Source organism: Nyctereutes procyonoides, unplaced genomic scaffold, assembly GCF_905146905.1.
Source record: "Nyctereutes procyonoides isolate TBG_1078 unplaced genomic scaffold, NYPRO_anot_genome, whole genome shotgun sequence".
Taxonomy (NCBI): Eukaryota; Metazoa; Chordata; class Mammalia; order Carnivora; family Canidae; genus Nyctereutes; species Nyctereutes procyonoides.
In genome coordinates this window covers 1,444,651-1,460,169 of record NW_026575136.1, presented here as the reverse complement: position 1 = coordinate 1,460,169, position 15,519 = coordinate 1,444,651, and the positions used below count along the sequence as shown (strand labels likewise).

Sequence of the window (15,519 nt, the reverse complement as noted above, 5' to 3'; positions counted from 1 at the left end):
TTTATTTAGCAAAATAAGCTAGACACAAAATATATATTCCATTTATATAATGGAATGATGTGATTCCATTTATATAAGACATAAAGCTAATAAGATCAGACACAAAAGTGTACATATTGTTGTATTCCAATTCCTTGAAGTTTAAGACAAGCAAAACCAATACATTTGATGAAAATAATAATAGTGGGGATCCCTGGGTGGCGCAGCGGTTTGGCGCCTGCCTTTGGCCCAAGGCGCGATCCTGGAGACCCGGGATCGAATCCCACGTCAGGCTCCTGGTGCATGGAGCCTGCTTCTCCCTCTGCCTATGTCTCTGCCTCTCTCTCTCTCTGTGTGACTATCATAAATAAAAAAAATAAAAAAAATAAAAAAATAAAAAATAATAATAATAGTGGTTAATTTGACTATGAAATTGTGCATATAAAAAGAAAAGTGGCATCAAGGTGCCTGTACAGTGCTAGGATTGGCCTATGTTTTGATCTGTTTGGTGGTTAACTAGATGTATAAAAAGTAAAACTGTATTCAATTGTATCCTTAAGATCTATGCATTTTAATGTATGAAATTTATGCCTCATCAGAAGACTATTAAAAATTCCTAGAATTAGAAAGGGAAAATGCACATATAATACACTAAATCATACTATACTTGATAATAAAGAAATGCAGCATGGATTAAGATACATCCAGTAACAGGTGAAAATGAGAGGGAGTGTGGGAATAATAGTTTTGGCCTTAGAATACAGTAAAGCATTTGAGCTTTAAGTTTTGTCATAGTTGGGCAGCCCTGGTGGTTCAGTGGTTTAGTGCCACCTGCAGCCCAGGGTGTGATCCTGGAGACCTGGGATCGAGTCTCAATGTCAGGCTCCTGCATGGAGCCTGCTTCTCCCCCTCTGCCTGTGTCTCTGCCTCTCTCCCTCTCTCTCTCTGTCTCTCATGAATAAAAATCTTTAAAAAAAAGTTTTGTCATAATTAATAAACTCAAGGTATCATTCCAACTTGTTTGAGGAGATGTTTATGATTAAAATATAGAGTATTATGGTCTTAAAAGCAAAAATAGTGTAATAGGAAAACAAAAAAATTACCATTTTCTGTGTGGAAATCTACAAATAGTAAATGATTATGTAAGATATTGAAGCTGATAAAAATGATCATTTAGCTCCATAATTGCAGATCATATTGACAAAGATAGGAATTTTTTTTTACGATTTATTTATTTTTTTAGTTTAGAGAGAGAGAGAGAGACTACAGGAAGGGGAGAGGAAGGGAGAAAATCTCAAGCAGACTATGCTGAGGGCAGAGCCCAACACAGGACTCGTTCCCAGGAACCCAAGATAATGACCTAAACTGAAGCCAAGAGTCTGACATTCAAACCAACTGCACCACTTAGCAAAGACAGAAATTTGAGAGAAGAAATAAAATAAGATAGATATCTTTAACATACAATGTTCATAACTAGTGTTCTCTTCCCTGCTTGTGCTCTCTCTCAAATCAAATAAAACCTTAAAAAAAAAAAAAAAAAGAAAGAAAGAAAAGTAGTTTTGGTCAAGACCCAGCAATGTGGTGCACGCAGAGCCTGATCCTGACATGAGCCAGTTAGATGATTGTTTTCTGAGCTAGAACTGTGGGCAGGGTGAGGCCAACTGTAATGATGCTACTGAATATTTGGCATTCTTGTCAGATTCCTGAGTTTCACAGTAACACTAAGTATTTTACAGTTATTATGACTATTATATAGAGATAAATAATTTATAATATTTTTCTGTTGGCTTCAGGGAATAAAACACCAAGACCAAAAACTAATTAGTGTTCATATGTTCATAACAGATAAAAATATATTCAAAGTTTTTTTTATAAAAATGAAAGAAAGTAGTAATATTAAAATACTGAAATGCATAGAAAATTTCAAGGCACAGTCAGCAATGGAAGCAACAGAAAAAAAAAAAACAATCATCTAACTGGCTTCTGTCAGGATCAGGCTCTGTGTACACCACATTGCTCTGTCTTGACCGAACCTGCTTTTCTTTTGTTTTCCTTTTTAAGATTTTGATTTGAGAGAGAGAGAGAGAAAGAGAGAGAGAGAGAGAGAGCACAAGCAGGGGGAAGGCAGAGGGAGAGGGGGAAGCAGACTCCCCTCTCAGCAAGGAGCCCAAAGCAGGGCTCGATCCCAGGACCTTGGGATTATGACCTGAGCCAGAGGCAGCTGTTTAACTAACTGAGCCAACCAAGCAACCCAACCAAAATTGCTTTTCCTGGCGTTAGCCATGGTAATCAGCTCAGTCAGGGGCCTAGTTCTTCCTTGGACTTGCACACAAGAATACTGCAAGTGCTATTGAGGCACAAGGAATAGTGGAAGCACAGCTCAGACATGCAAAGTGAACTTAGGCCCTAACAGCAGAGAGAAAAATCAGGAAGATTATGGAAGAGAGATGTTAACTCAAGAGACCATTTCACTTCAATTTCTGTATCTTTTTTTTTTTTTTTAATGTAAGTGGCACTTTGGTGGTCTTGGCTTTAGTTTTTGGTCTTGGTCTTTTATTCCTTAAAGCCAAAAGAAGAAGATTATAAATTATTTATCTCTACAAAATAGTCATAATAAGTGTAAAATACTTAATGTTGCTGTGAAACTCAGGAGTATGACAAGGATGCCCAATAATCAGTAGGGTCATTGATCACAGTTGTTGTTAACTCTGCCTAACTAAATACGTCCTGATAAAAAATTAACAATCATACACACTCAGAATAAGGATACATTCATTATTTGAGATGATATAGTTCTCTTAAAATATCAAAAAAAACCAGACCCAAAATATAAAAAAAACAAGTACAAAAGCCTAGTGAAATGAATAGAAACATGAAAAAAAGAAAAGAAAACCCAACACTTTGGGCTCCATGCCAGCAATAACATTTAAAGTGGTACTACTTAAAATGGTAATGCCTAAGTATAAGCTTAACATAAAATATCTACATAAGGAAGGCCACAAAATTTCACAAAGATATATAAAAGAAGGGCTGAATTTAAAAAAAAATGTACACAAATTGCTAAGATTTTACAAAGCTAGAAGTTGGGTCACTAAAAGTTTTATTTACATAATTCTCTGTAGTTTTCTGTATGACTAAAATATTTCATGATTAAAGAAAGAGAGCCCAACCATGATGGTAGTGTAGGAGGATCCTGAGCTCACATCCCCACATGGACACACCAAAGCTGCAACTATGGATGGAGCAAGTCTGAGTGTGAAAAGCTCGCATGTGGTACAAAGGAAAAGTCACAACTAGGAAGTAGGAGTGGCAGATGAGGTCTGGTTGGGACCCATAACCCTAGCACTGTGACCCACAAACACAAGTAGTATCACAGGCATGGATGTCCTCTCTGAGGAGGGGGCTCAAGTTCCACATCAGTCACCCCTCATCATCCCACCCCCACTTTGGGGATCTGCGTAAGGAAAACTAGCCACCATAACATCTGGCTTTGAAAATCAGGAGGGCTTCGTTCTGGGAGTGCCAGAGGGTTATAGATACTCAGCTATAATGGGCCCGTGCACAAACTCACTCGTCTGAGACTCAGCACAGAGGCGGTATTTGAAAAGTGCCTGGGCCACTTATGAAAGCAACCTAAGTGTTCATCAATAGATAAATGGATAAAAAAATATATTGTGTATATATATATATATATATAATGATGGAATATTACTCAGCCATTTACAAAATTGAATACTGCCATTGGTGACAATGTGGATAGACCTAGCAGGCCTTGTGGTAAGTAAAATAAGTCAAAGACAAATAACATATGCTCTCACTTATATGTGGAATCTATAAACTAAAACATATCAACAAACAAAATCAAAACAGCCTCAGAAATATAGAAAACACACTGGTGGTTGCCTGAGGGAAGAGGGGTGGGACAATGAGTGAAATAGATGAAGGGGATTAAGAGATACAGTATATAAGATATAAAGTACAGGATATGGAATTATAGTCAATAATATTATAATAACTATATGTCACCAATGTATGGTGACAGCTTTTCATAATGCATATAAATGTCATACAACTATGTTGTACATCTAAACATTTGTCCTGGAGAGCCCCATCGAACTAAGAATTTGACCAGCAAGTACATCTAAAAAAGGAGGTGAAATTAGGACTCAAAACTAGAATACTCATTAAAAGTCTGTTTTTGAAGTAATTACCCTGACCTTGTAGTCACTTAGCTGCCCACTTAGCTGACCCAGATGCTTGCCTTTCTCAACTCTGGTTAAAGATGGGCCTTTATTATTTTTAAAAAGGTAAAACCACACTATATATTAACTAACTGGAATTTATATAAAAATTTGAAAAAAGAACCTTTGAGACAGACAAAATTGACCATTTTAAGTCATCTTTTAGCTAACAAATTGCAACAGAGATAACATGAGCTTATTCAACCTTCGGTAATGCTCGTTATAATAAAAGTTTTATATTTAATGCTGATTGAAAAATAAAAATAAAACATAAAAATAAAAAAAAGGTAAAACAGAATTCTCTGCACAGGGACACTAGACACAAGTAAGCATACAGGTAACATTTGGAAAATAAAGGGCTGACGTGAAAGGTGAAAGGCTCCCTATATAATAAACATTTAGACCTCTAGCCTTTTCTCCTACTTTGTTCTCACAGTATTGGTCAACCAGGATTATTTGATCCAGGTAACATTATCTGAGGACTATAGCCATTTTTATATTTAGAATAATTTCAGCTATTACTTCCTTAAATATTTTTCTGTCTACTCCCTACTCTCCTTCAGGGCTCCAATTATAGTTTCATTAAATCACTTGTTTATGTTCCTCACATCATTTTGTCTCTACTCCTTCTCTTTCATTTGTTTAAAAGATTTTATTTATGCATTCATGAAAGACACAAAGATAGAGGTGCAGACACAGACAGAGGAAGAAGAAGGCTCCCTGCAGGGAGCCCCATGTGGGACTCAATCCTAGGACCCCATGATCACAACTTTAACCAAAGGCAGATGCTCAAGAACTGAGCCACCCAGGTGCCCCTCTTTCAGTCTTTTTGTTTTGCTTTAGTGTAGAGTTTTTATTATCTTAAAGTTCACATTCTTTCTTCTGCAAAGTCTAATATGTCATTACTCCCATTTGGTACATTTTTCATTTCAAACATATTTTATATCTCTAAAAAGTTATATATAGGTCTTTTCAATATCATCTATTTCATTCCTCATGTTCATATTTTCCTTTAAATTCTAGAACATACTTAAAATATTTATTGTTGCTGCTTTAAGTTCCTTTTATAAAGTTTTTTTTAATTGTTTTATTTATTTATTTATGAGAGAGAGAGAGAGAGAGAGAGAGAGAGGCAGACATAGGCAGAGGGAGAAGCAGGCTCCATGCACTGGGAGCCCGATGTGGGATTCGATCCTGGGTCTCCAGGATCGTGCCCTGGGCCAAAGGCAGGCGCTAAACCGCTGCGCCACCCAGGGAATAAGGATTTGTTTTAAGTTCCTTATCTCAATTTCTATAATCTCTGTTATTTCTGATTCTGCTTATATTGACTAGTTTTCCTCTAGCAATGGATCACAGATTGTTGCTTTCTCATATGTAGTGTAACTGGATACATGCAGAGAAATGCAAATATCATAGGGACTCAGCTCAATGACTTTTCACAATGTGAAAATATTTGTATAACCAGACCAGAGCTCAAAAAATAAATGTTACCAGCACTACCACTTAAGTCCCTATTTTGCCAATCTAATCCAAATATACCCAATGATATTCCATCATTGCTAGAAGTAAAAATTTTCTGCCCTAATTCTGTTTGAACCTGTCTTATAGTTATGCTGGTTTAATTATTAAGATGTTAATTAATTTGACACTTTGTATAAGAGTCATGTTTTTAATTTTCTATGATCATACCCCTACAAGATATAAGCAACATGGTTATGTTTTGCTGTCATTGTGATTCATCATTATCTCCTAGAAAGATATACAGAAATTTATGGATGAAATGATATGATGCATAGGATATATTTTAAACTCATCTATTGGAGAAGGGATAAGAAGTGGGAAGAAGAAATAAAATATTATATGTAGATAATTATTAAAGCTGTGTCATCACTGTTGACTCTGGATAATTAACTTATGAGACTCATTATACTATTTTTTGAGAATTTCTATTTAAAAATATCTCTCTTTTTTTAAATAAAGATAAGTAGAGGCAGTCAAGGAGAGAGACAGAGACAGAGATATTAAGAGCAATGGAATCCTTATTTTGTATTCCAAATTAGTGATAATGAGATTCAAAGAAATCACACTGCATAAGAAAGAATAACAAATTACAAAAAAAATAAAAACTGGAACAGCCCAAAGATGGCCTTTATAGGATTATCATCTCCTGCTATATTGTATGAAATGAGGCCTCTTTCTGCAGGGCCTAACGTAATTCTGGAAGTAAGAATGGCTCTAGGTTATATTGAATCTCACTGCACACTGGGTAAAATACTCCACAAAGCTCTGAGTAATGAATTATTGGCTTCTGATTAAGAGCCAATATCAATTTAACAAAAAGAACCAGAGTCCAAAATATAGAAAATTATCATCATTCCCCTCCTCTGGCTTTCAGTTGTGAGTCAAAGAAAAAAAAGCACTAGGCAACTTGAGAGTTATGACCAGTAGACATGCCATCCAGAGACAAATACAGGTTGTTACCTGCATGTTATGGACTGAGGAGAGGTTGATAAAGTGCTTGGAGGTAAATACTAGTTGTATACGTTGGGGTACATTGTTTTCTTGGAAACATAACTTTCAGAGTGTTGTTTTAGTGCTAAGGTACTGAAAATGCTGAGTCATCAGTAATAAAATGTCATTGTTGACAGCCTTTACCAAAAAAAACATTGGAGCACCATGAAAAATTAAGTTCTTTCTTTCTTTCTTTCTTTCTTTCTTTCTTTCTTTCTTTCTTTCTTTCTTTCTTTCTTTCTTTCTTAAGATTTTATGTTTTTGAGTGAGCACAAGCATAGGGAGGGGCAGAGGGAGAGGGTCAAGTATATCCCCCGCTGAGTGGAAAGCCCAGTATGGGGCTTGACGTGGGGCTCAATCCCAAGACCCTGAAATCATGACCTGAGCTAAAGTCAGACACTTAACTGACTGAGCCACTGAGGAGCTCCCCAAAATAAGGTTTTTCTTAACCCTCAAATGCTTAATTCTGGAAGGCCTAGAAAATTGGTCTACTTTTCTGTTTCTTTTTTAAAGAAGTCTCTTTATCTGGAAGAATAATGGTAGTATCTATCTGTCAGTATATACTTGTATTGGCTTTCACTAGTATGTCCTGCACACAAAGAGTCAAAGAAGAGTCAAGTATAGAAAATGCCCTTTGGAAGCACAATATTAAGACTATGAAAGAACACAGATTCAATTGCACTTCAGCTCTATATCTTTGCAAAGTCTTCCTTTGTGATGCTTTCTCAGAGGTTGTCCTGGTAAGAAGGCAAAGATTTAGAGTCACTGCTTGATCATGAGATTGCATGCAGATCACCGTTAAATGAGTCTCCCATTCCTACAGTGTAAGGGCATGCCTGGCTATAGCTCTAACCAGCTTTTGATATTGAGCTGTAAGTGAATCAATTAAAGTTCAAGTAAGTTTGCTAAACTTAAGTCATCTTTCTGGAGAGGAATTATACAGGCTTGCTTCTATAAAGTATACATCAGTTTGGAAATTTACCTCCAGGACCTTCTTTGCTTTCTTCTATCAACATTAATGATAAACAAAGAAATTCCTTTGTTGAGGGACACCTGGGTTGTTCAGTGGTTGAGCATCTGTCTTCAGCTCAACTTATGATCCTGAGGTCCTGGGATCAAGCCCTGCATTGGGCTCCCCATAGGGAGCCTGCTTCTCCCTCTGCCTATGTCTCTGTCTCTCTCTGTGTGTCCCTCATGAATAAGTAAATGAAATCTTAAAAAAAAAAAAAAAGAAATTCCTTTGTTGAGCTTTCAAGGAGAGTCACATATTACTCAATGGCAAATTGCTATAAGGATTAAAAGCATACATGAAGAGAATTATATATTCTTTTAGATATGTCAAGGGCTGAACAGTTTCTGAATTTAGAAATTTATAAACCTTTCTTGAAGAATGTATGATTCTATGAATAATACTCACCAGCATAATTAAGAAGAATAAGGATTAAAATGGGAAATAATTAAGATTAGGTAGAAAAAAGAGAAATACTTGGTAATAAATAATGAACTATTATATAAATGTATTTGTCATGTATGTACAAATACACATGTATTTATACACATATATGCATGCCTTTAAAGAGTGAACACTATTGCAAAGGTTTTTAAATATACAACTTCATAAACTTTTTTCCCATTAAAGCATTCTGGAGAAGTGAGCATATTGGAGTCAAAAATAAATGAGGTGTGTGTGTGTGTGTGTGTGTGTGTGTGTGTGTGTTGTGAGAACATGAGAAAACAAGAACATAAAAATAAGTGAAACACATGGTTTTCTATTTTCTTCAAATTCTGCCTTGAACTGTGTTTTACTTGATCCATTTATAGTCTTCAATTCTTGCCGATACAGTTAAAATGATCTCAACACAATTTTTAATGTCTTTGTTTTGTTTGCTCTTTGGTATGGTTTGTAATCACTTTAAGGTCAGTGACCCATTCATTTGAAGTTATCTTTCTGATGCCTTATTTTTTGGGACTGCTAACAAATTAGGCTTAAGTCATTTTTCAGTAAAGGAGGTGACATTTTATTTCTGTAAGATCATGTAATAACCCATTTTGTGTGAAGGAAGGGATATTCCCTGTATGACTTAGAAAATATATAGCAACCTGTCTTATGTTTCTCAACCACTTTGTAACAATACAAGGGGGGCTTTGATTTGCTGCTTCTTTTTCCTTTTTTTTTTAAAAAAAAAAAACAAAGTAAGTAATTCTTTGTGCTGTTCATCTTATATATATTATCTCTAATCTTTAAATAACCTGGAAAAACTACGATCATTGTCCTTCTTTTCCTGATGAGGAATCTGTAACTCAGAAGTTTAAGTAACTTGGTTCCTGTCACGTAGCTGGCAAATGTTCCTGGGCATTAGATCACACCCTCTTTTTTGACTCCTTTTCTTTCCGTCCTTGGCAAACAACTCAGATTACTCAATTGAGAAGTATCTTCCTTCACAAATCCAATAACCAAAGTAAACCAGAAAAGAATACAACAGATTTTATGGGTTACCATAATCTAGAACAGGAAGTACAGATTCTATTTTTTGAAGTGGTTAGGGGTTATGTGCGAATTACATGGGCTTAAGGAATCACTATGCCTTTTACTAGCTCTTCAAAAGTAGCAGGTTACTAAACTGAAACTCAGTTTACTTATCTATATATTGGGAGTATAATAGCATCTATTTCAGAGTGGCATTATGCAGATTAAGTGGGAAAATAAAGTGCTAAGCACATTGGCACATGAAAAGCATCTGCAAATATATGCTAAATATCCAATTACTGCTAATGCTTAATATTCAACAAATAGTTGTGATAAAAGTGAGGTTCAGAAAAAAACATGGTTTGAATGTAATGGCCAACAGTCTTGTGACTCAGAGTGTGTTCCCAGAATAGCAGAATCAGCATCACATGGCAACTTTATAAATGCCAACTCATGGGCCCCAACCAGATGTACTGAATCAGAATCTCTGGGATAGGGCAAAGTTGCTGTATGTTAGTACTTTCTAGATGCTTCTTATGTGTGCGACTGTGAAAGTCACTGATCCAGAGGTTAGGAAGTATATTTAATTATTTCATATATTGCCTACCACTCTATTAGAAAACATTGTGTAAACTAATAAACACTCCCACGCAGCTATTGAATCCTTTGTTATCCATACACAGTTCACAGTTATAAAGATACTGAGGACTGCGATTCCTTGGTAGCAGTGATGGTCTGTAATATATGTTTGGCTTCAGAGTGTGGGACACATATTGGGAATTCAAGATATAGGTTTACTTGATTAATTGGTTTTGCTAAGTTTCTTTTAATTAGCTGGCAAATCTACTTATTTTACAATGTTTAAAACATATTAAGCCTATTTCACATTAAATATATATACTTTGATAGTGGGCATTGAGGAGGGCACTTGACTGGATGAGCACTGGGTGTTATGCTCTATGTTGGCAAATCTAACTTCAATAAAAATATTTAAAAATTTTAAAAAATCTAAGATAATTTTCAGAGTAATTTATAAATAAGTATAAGAGAAACATATTTTTGTGTCAGAAATATTCTGAGTCTGTTTTTTTGGTGAGGGAGTAGGGTGGACTACTGTTTTGCTTTTTTGGTTATGTGAAGAAGTCCCCTGGGAAGAACAAGATGAAAGAGAAACAGTGAATAGTCTGACACATGTCACACTACAGACTATCAAAAGAGAATTTGGTAAAATAATGACCAATATTTAGATCCACAAATCAGAACATACTATAGAGAATAATTACACAATAATTGTTTTATTTTTCTCAGAAAATGCACATTGAAGTGCTAATTAAACTACAAGTACAAAGATCCAGATTGCTAACTTCACTATAATCATGATCATGATCATTGTCAAGTACTGCTTAAGCACCTATGATGTTGGAGCATTATGCTAGGATGTTGCAATTTATTAAAATTATGTAACATATTTAAGATGGGGAAGATAATCAACTGTGAGCCCTGATTGCTACTTTTTTTTTTCCATTTTAAAGTCTTTATTTACATTCCAGAGCAGCATGGCATCTGAGAGACAGCTAGGCCATTGTGATAGAACAGACCTGAGTGACTGTGGATAAATATCTATCATCAAAGCATAGTGTTATGAAATTCCAGCACACTGCTTGTTACATAAGATGTGCTCAATGAAAGTTAATACTGTTGTCATAGCTATGATGATGATAATGAAGATGTAACTTAGCAGGTGCATAAGCAGTTGACAGACTAACCCTTTCTCTTCATGCTGACAGGTAAGTAACTACTTATGTCATCTTCTGAAAGGAAGCTGAAATGTTTTCTCTATCTCCAATTTCTAAATGCTCCAAAAATAGTGTGATTAAGTTTGGAAAAACAAACCTTAAAGAAAATTGCCTTTTACAAACTCGAAGAAATAAACATAGAGTGCCAGACCATCACAACATTGTATAAAATGCTCCTATAAAGGACATTTGAGTTCAGTGGCCAGAATCTTTGAATTTAAAAGGGCAACATTTTCATTGTAAAATCATTATACCTTAATGGAATTTACTATGAGCAAATTAGAAAAACACCAAAGTAAGATCATGACCTCTACATTTAACTTCTTTAGATCGCTAAGTCTGCAAGTTGATTAATAAAGAATGTACACTGCCACATTTTCTAAAGTGTGAATATATGTACCTATGACTACACATATGTGGTCACAGAATAATCATACAGACAGCTAACTGGCTCTGTTCTTATAATAAATAAATGCTGCATCTTAAAGAAAAGTATGGATCTAAATCTACCTTAATTCTTCTAAACACCAAGGACATAAGGCAAAGGCTTTGGCTTCATCTGGTAGTATAAAGTTTAGCCCAGCTCCAACACTTATTCAGTGCAAGCTACTTACCTTCCTGAGAATTAGTTTCTCCATCTGTGCAATGAGACTGATAATAGTATGTACTTAACGTACTTAATAGTATTGGTATGGGGACCATGTGCCTTGCACACAGTAAGTGCCCAGTAAATGTTAACTTTCATTATATTTAAGTTACACACAAAATAGGACCAACATTCCATTCCTATAAATTCCCTTAATTAATACCTCATCTTAATGTAGTGTTGTCCTAGCCCCCAAAAAAATGATTCAACAAAGAAAAAATACAAAAGGAAATCTCAGGAATAGAATTATGGGAATGCCAAAGATAAGGTTGCAAAAATTAATGATGAGTCAATAATTCAAAACTGCAAATGCAGGATATTTACTGATTTCAAAAATACTTTCCATTTCTATACAAAGATTTTGCACAATATTCCCACACATTATATTACCATTGAATTCAGAGTAAACCTATGTCTCCCTTCTTAATGTTTGGAGCCATATAGCATATTCCTTACCCTCATTTTCTTTTTTCAGCTCGTTAAGCCAAAATACAAGTCTAAAATATCAGAGTTTAGCTTCTGAGAATATTAAGTGGAACTATCCTATTTGAGGAATATTTATTTTTCTATAGTCACATTATGTTTCCATTTTTTTTAAAAAAAGAAAATTAAAGGCAAATGCTTTAGACTTTAAAAAGGGTCTTTTTTTTTTGTCAGCTTCGGAAGAAGAACATGACAAAAGAACACCTCATCTTTGGGAAAACAGCAAAAGGCAAAAACAGATCATCATGAACAGAAGCTAAATTACACAGTAGAGTTGAGCTACTAAGATATAATTGATTCTGCCAGGATAAAAATGGAACAGAACCAAGAGATTATAATGAGAATCATTTTGGTACTAAAGAAGACCCCTTTAACAATGGGTGTGCATTCGAATCCTAGTGTGATCATTATAGGCTCATTTTCCTTGTTCATGTTCCCATGATAAAGGCCTTAAGAGAAGCACTGGCATTTTAAATTGCTCAGTCTCGCTAAATTTTTTTTTTCTTTCTTCTTAGGTAACATTATGTTCTCGTGTTACTAGAAGGATGTTTTGGAGAGCAAGTAGTGTGAATTAGCAGTCAAAAGTGAAGGCAGGGCTGGAGAATTAGGGTATTGACAAGGGAAGAGAAATCACCTGTGGGCATTTGCTCCAAGGTCCCCACTCGGACATGACACATTCACTGGGACACAGAAGAGAGCAGGATTGGGTTTCTGGCGGAATTTCATCCTGGTTGCACAGGCTGTTATCCACGGCTCCCCCTTCACCATCAGCAGCATTCATGCATCTGCAAGGCAAGATCACAGGATAAAACAGTGGAGATTTAAAACAGTGGAGAGTAAATTTGGTTGTAGTTTAGATATAGCGTAGATCTTCCCCTCAAAGATAATTAAGCATAAAATAAGGCCAGCAAAGAAATCAAAGAGAAAAAATTTTCCTTCTTCAGCCAGTTGACCTCTGTTGAGTGATAACCCTTTAGTCAGAGCAGGAGAGAACGATGGGAACACTGGGGACCACTGTAATCCCTGAAGAACTCTCCATGTCAAGAGACCTATGCTATTTTCACTCAGGTTCAGCACAGAGTGGATTTTCTTTCTACTGTAACAAATCTTGAAGACTCTTCTTCTCTGAATGAGTTCATCACTTTGTAATAGTGAGACACTTCACAATTCCTATGACTTAGACCTTTCCTACACTTTTATCTCACATCATCCAAACTTCCCTAATATTTGTCCAACACATTTAAAGTTATGGCCAAGGAATGTGAAACATAATTGAACATGTTTTTCTTTCAGGTATTTTCTGCATTTCAGTAAGGAATTTTGGTATCATAAACCAAAGGGCAATATGTAACAGCATTTTCATGCAGCGTTTGAGGAAACAGTACGCAGACTCTTGGCCTAATCTGTGTCGGACTTTGTGATGAGTGCTAGCAAAGGCAAGATAATCATGCTATTTATCCAATACAATCAAAATCAAAGTGTTGTACCAGTATGCCACTATGTATCCACCAGAATGGCTTCAATTTAAAAGAAAAAAAAAAGGAAAATATCAAAGGTTGGCAAGAACATACAACAACTCTAACTCTTCTTACTCTGCTGGTTGGACCATAAACTCTTTGAAAAACTAGTTTGCAGTATTTACTAAAGCACAACATATATATATATATATATATATATATATATATATATATATAATCATATAACCCCACAATTCCATGCCTATTTATATACACTAAAGAAATGTGTATGAATGTGCACCAAAAAAGAAAAAAACTGACAGAAAATATTCATATTAGAACTATTTGTAATCATCCAAATTAGAAATAGTTCAAGTATTCAACAACAAGGTCAATAGATAAATATATTGTGGTGGGAGAGCATGAACTACTGTTAAATGACAGAGCATGAGTGAAGCTCAAAAATACAAATGCTGCACAAAAGAAGCTAGACACAAAAGAATTTACTGTGTGATATCATTCATAGAAAGAAATAGGCAATATTCATCTATGGTGTCAGAAGTCAGAATTGTGGTTACATTTGGGGGAATGGTTACTTACTACTAGGGGCTTAAGGTAGTCCTGGTAATATTTTATTTCTTGGCCTCAGAGCTGGTTACACAGTAGTATCCCTGTTGCATAAATTCATTTAACTATACTCCTATGAGGGGGCATTTCTCTGTATTTACATTAAATCTCAATTAGAATTTTATGTTTGAATTATTTTTTTTCAAAAATGTTTAAGGAATACCAGCTACATGTAAGCCTCTTTTGCTAGGCATGGGATACAAACTTAGTATTTATTTATTTATAATAATTCATTTAGTAAATATTTTTGAGTACTGACTATGTACTAAGCCTTTGCCTGGCTGCAGGGGCAAACACACCCTTCCCACAAAGAAGAAAGAACGAAGATCCCTATCGTTATGATATTCTTCTTCTAGTAATAATAATCACAGTGAAGGTGAAAATGACAATGACGACGACATAAGTGGTGCCATTTGCTGATCTGATCACTTGAGATACAATGGCACAGGAATAAGCATTTTAAGACAGACATGCTGGAGAGCTATTGGTGCTCTCCAAATCATGCTTGGCTAGAATGAATTATCCTATACATTAGGAGTTTCTTTTATACATGCAATTTTTTTTTAATTCAGGAAAATTGCAATGTAGCCTACTACGTTGTACAGAACATAGTAAGCATTATGACTTGCTAAGTAATAAAAACCTGTACATTGTAAAAATGAAGTTAACATAGAATGTAGAAGATGTAAGTAATGCCTTCTAATATAGGGAGGCATGGTATAGAGTCATCTATGGACTTTAATTTCTTTTGTGGTAATAGTCAATAGTGGAAGGAAGGACCACAAAATAGCTTATATGTCTTGCTCCGGACAAACTTAAAAGCTGGAAATTGCTTTCCTTCTTGCCTGCACACTATCAGCTGACATTCTTTTATTATTTCACTTAGAAAAAGGAGATAGGACTTCTAGTCAGTGGCATCCAGTGAATATACTCATTAGTCTTTGTTCACTCCTAATATGCCACAAAAACAATAGTAAAGGAATTTTTTACAAGAACCACAAAAAAAAAAAATACCCCACAAACAAAGAAAACTCAAAAATCCAAGGCAGAAGGAAAGGCATTACCCTACAAGACAAAGAACATGGGTGAGGACAAAGAAAACAAATGGAAAATAAATGAACTGGACACTAGATGAACTAGTATAGCAAGAAGGCTGAAATACGAAGACTTTAAGGAAAAAAAAGAAAATAACTCAATTTACTCCACAAAACACACAAAAAATTCAGGAATGTGGGGCACCAAGTACCTCTGGAAATATGGATGAGACTGAAAAACTGGAAGATTTATGAAAGTATGTTTAAGAAGTACCTGG

General features: G+C 35.2%; 1 protein-coding gene across 1 annotated transcript in view; it reads right to left on the bottom strand.

The window, feature by feature from the left end:
* LOC129495535 (thrombospondin type-1 domain-containing protein 7B) overlaps positions 1-15,519 on the bottom strand; it is a 741,731-nt gene that overhangs the window by 76,196 nt on the left and 650,016 nt on the right. The window contains exon 16 of the mRNA XM_055303120.1: positions 12,758-12,908. Within this exon, the coding sequence (XP_055159095.1) occupies positions 12,758-12,908 (151 nt within the window). The remainder of the gene's footprint in view (positions 1-12,757; positions 12,909-15,519) is intronic.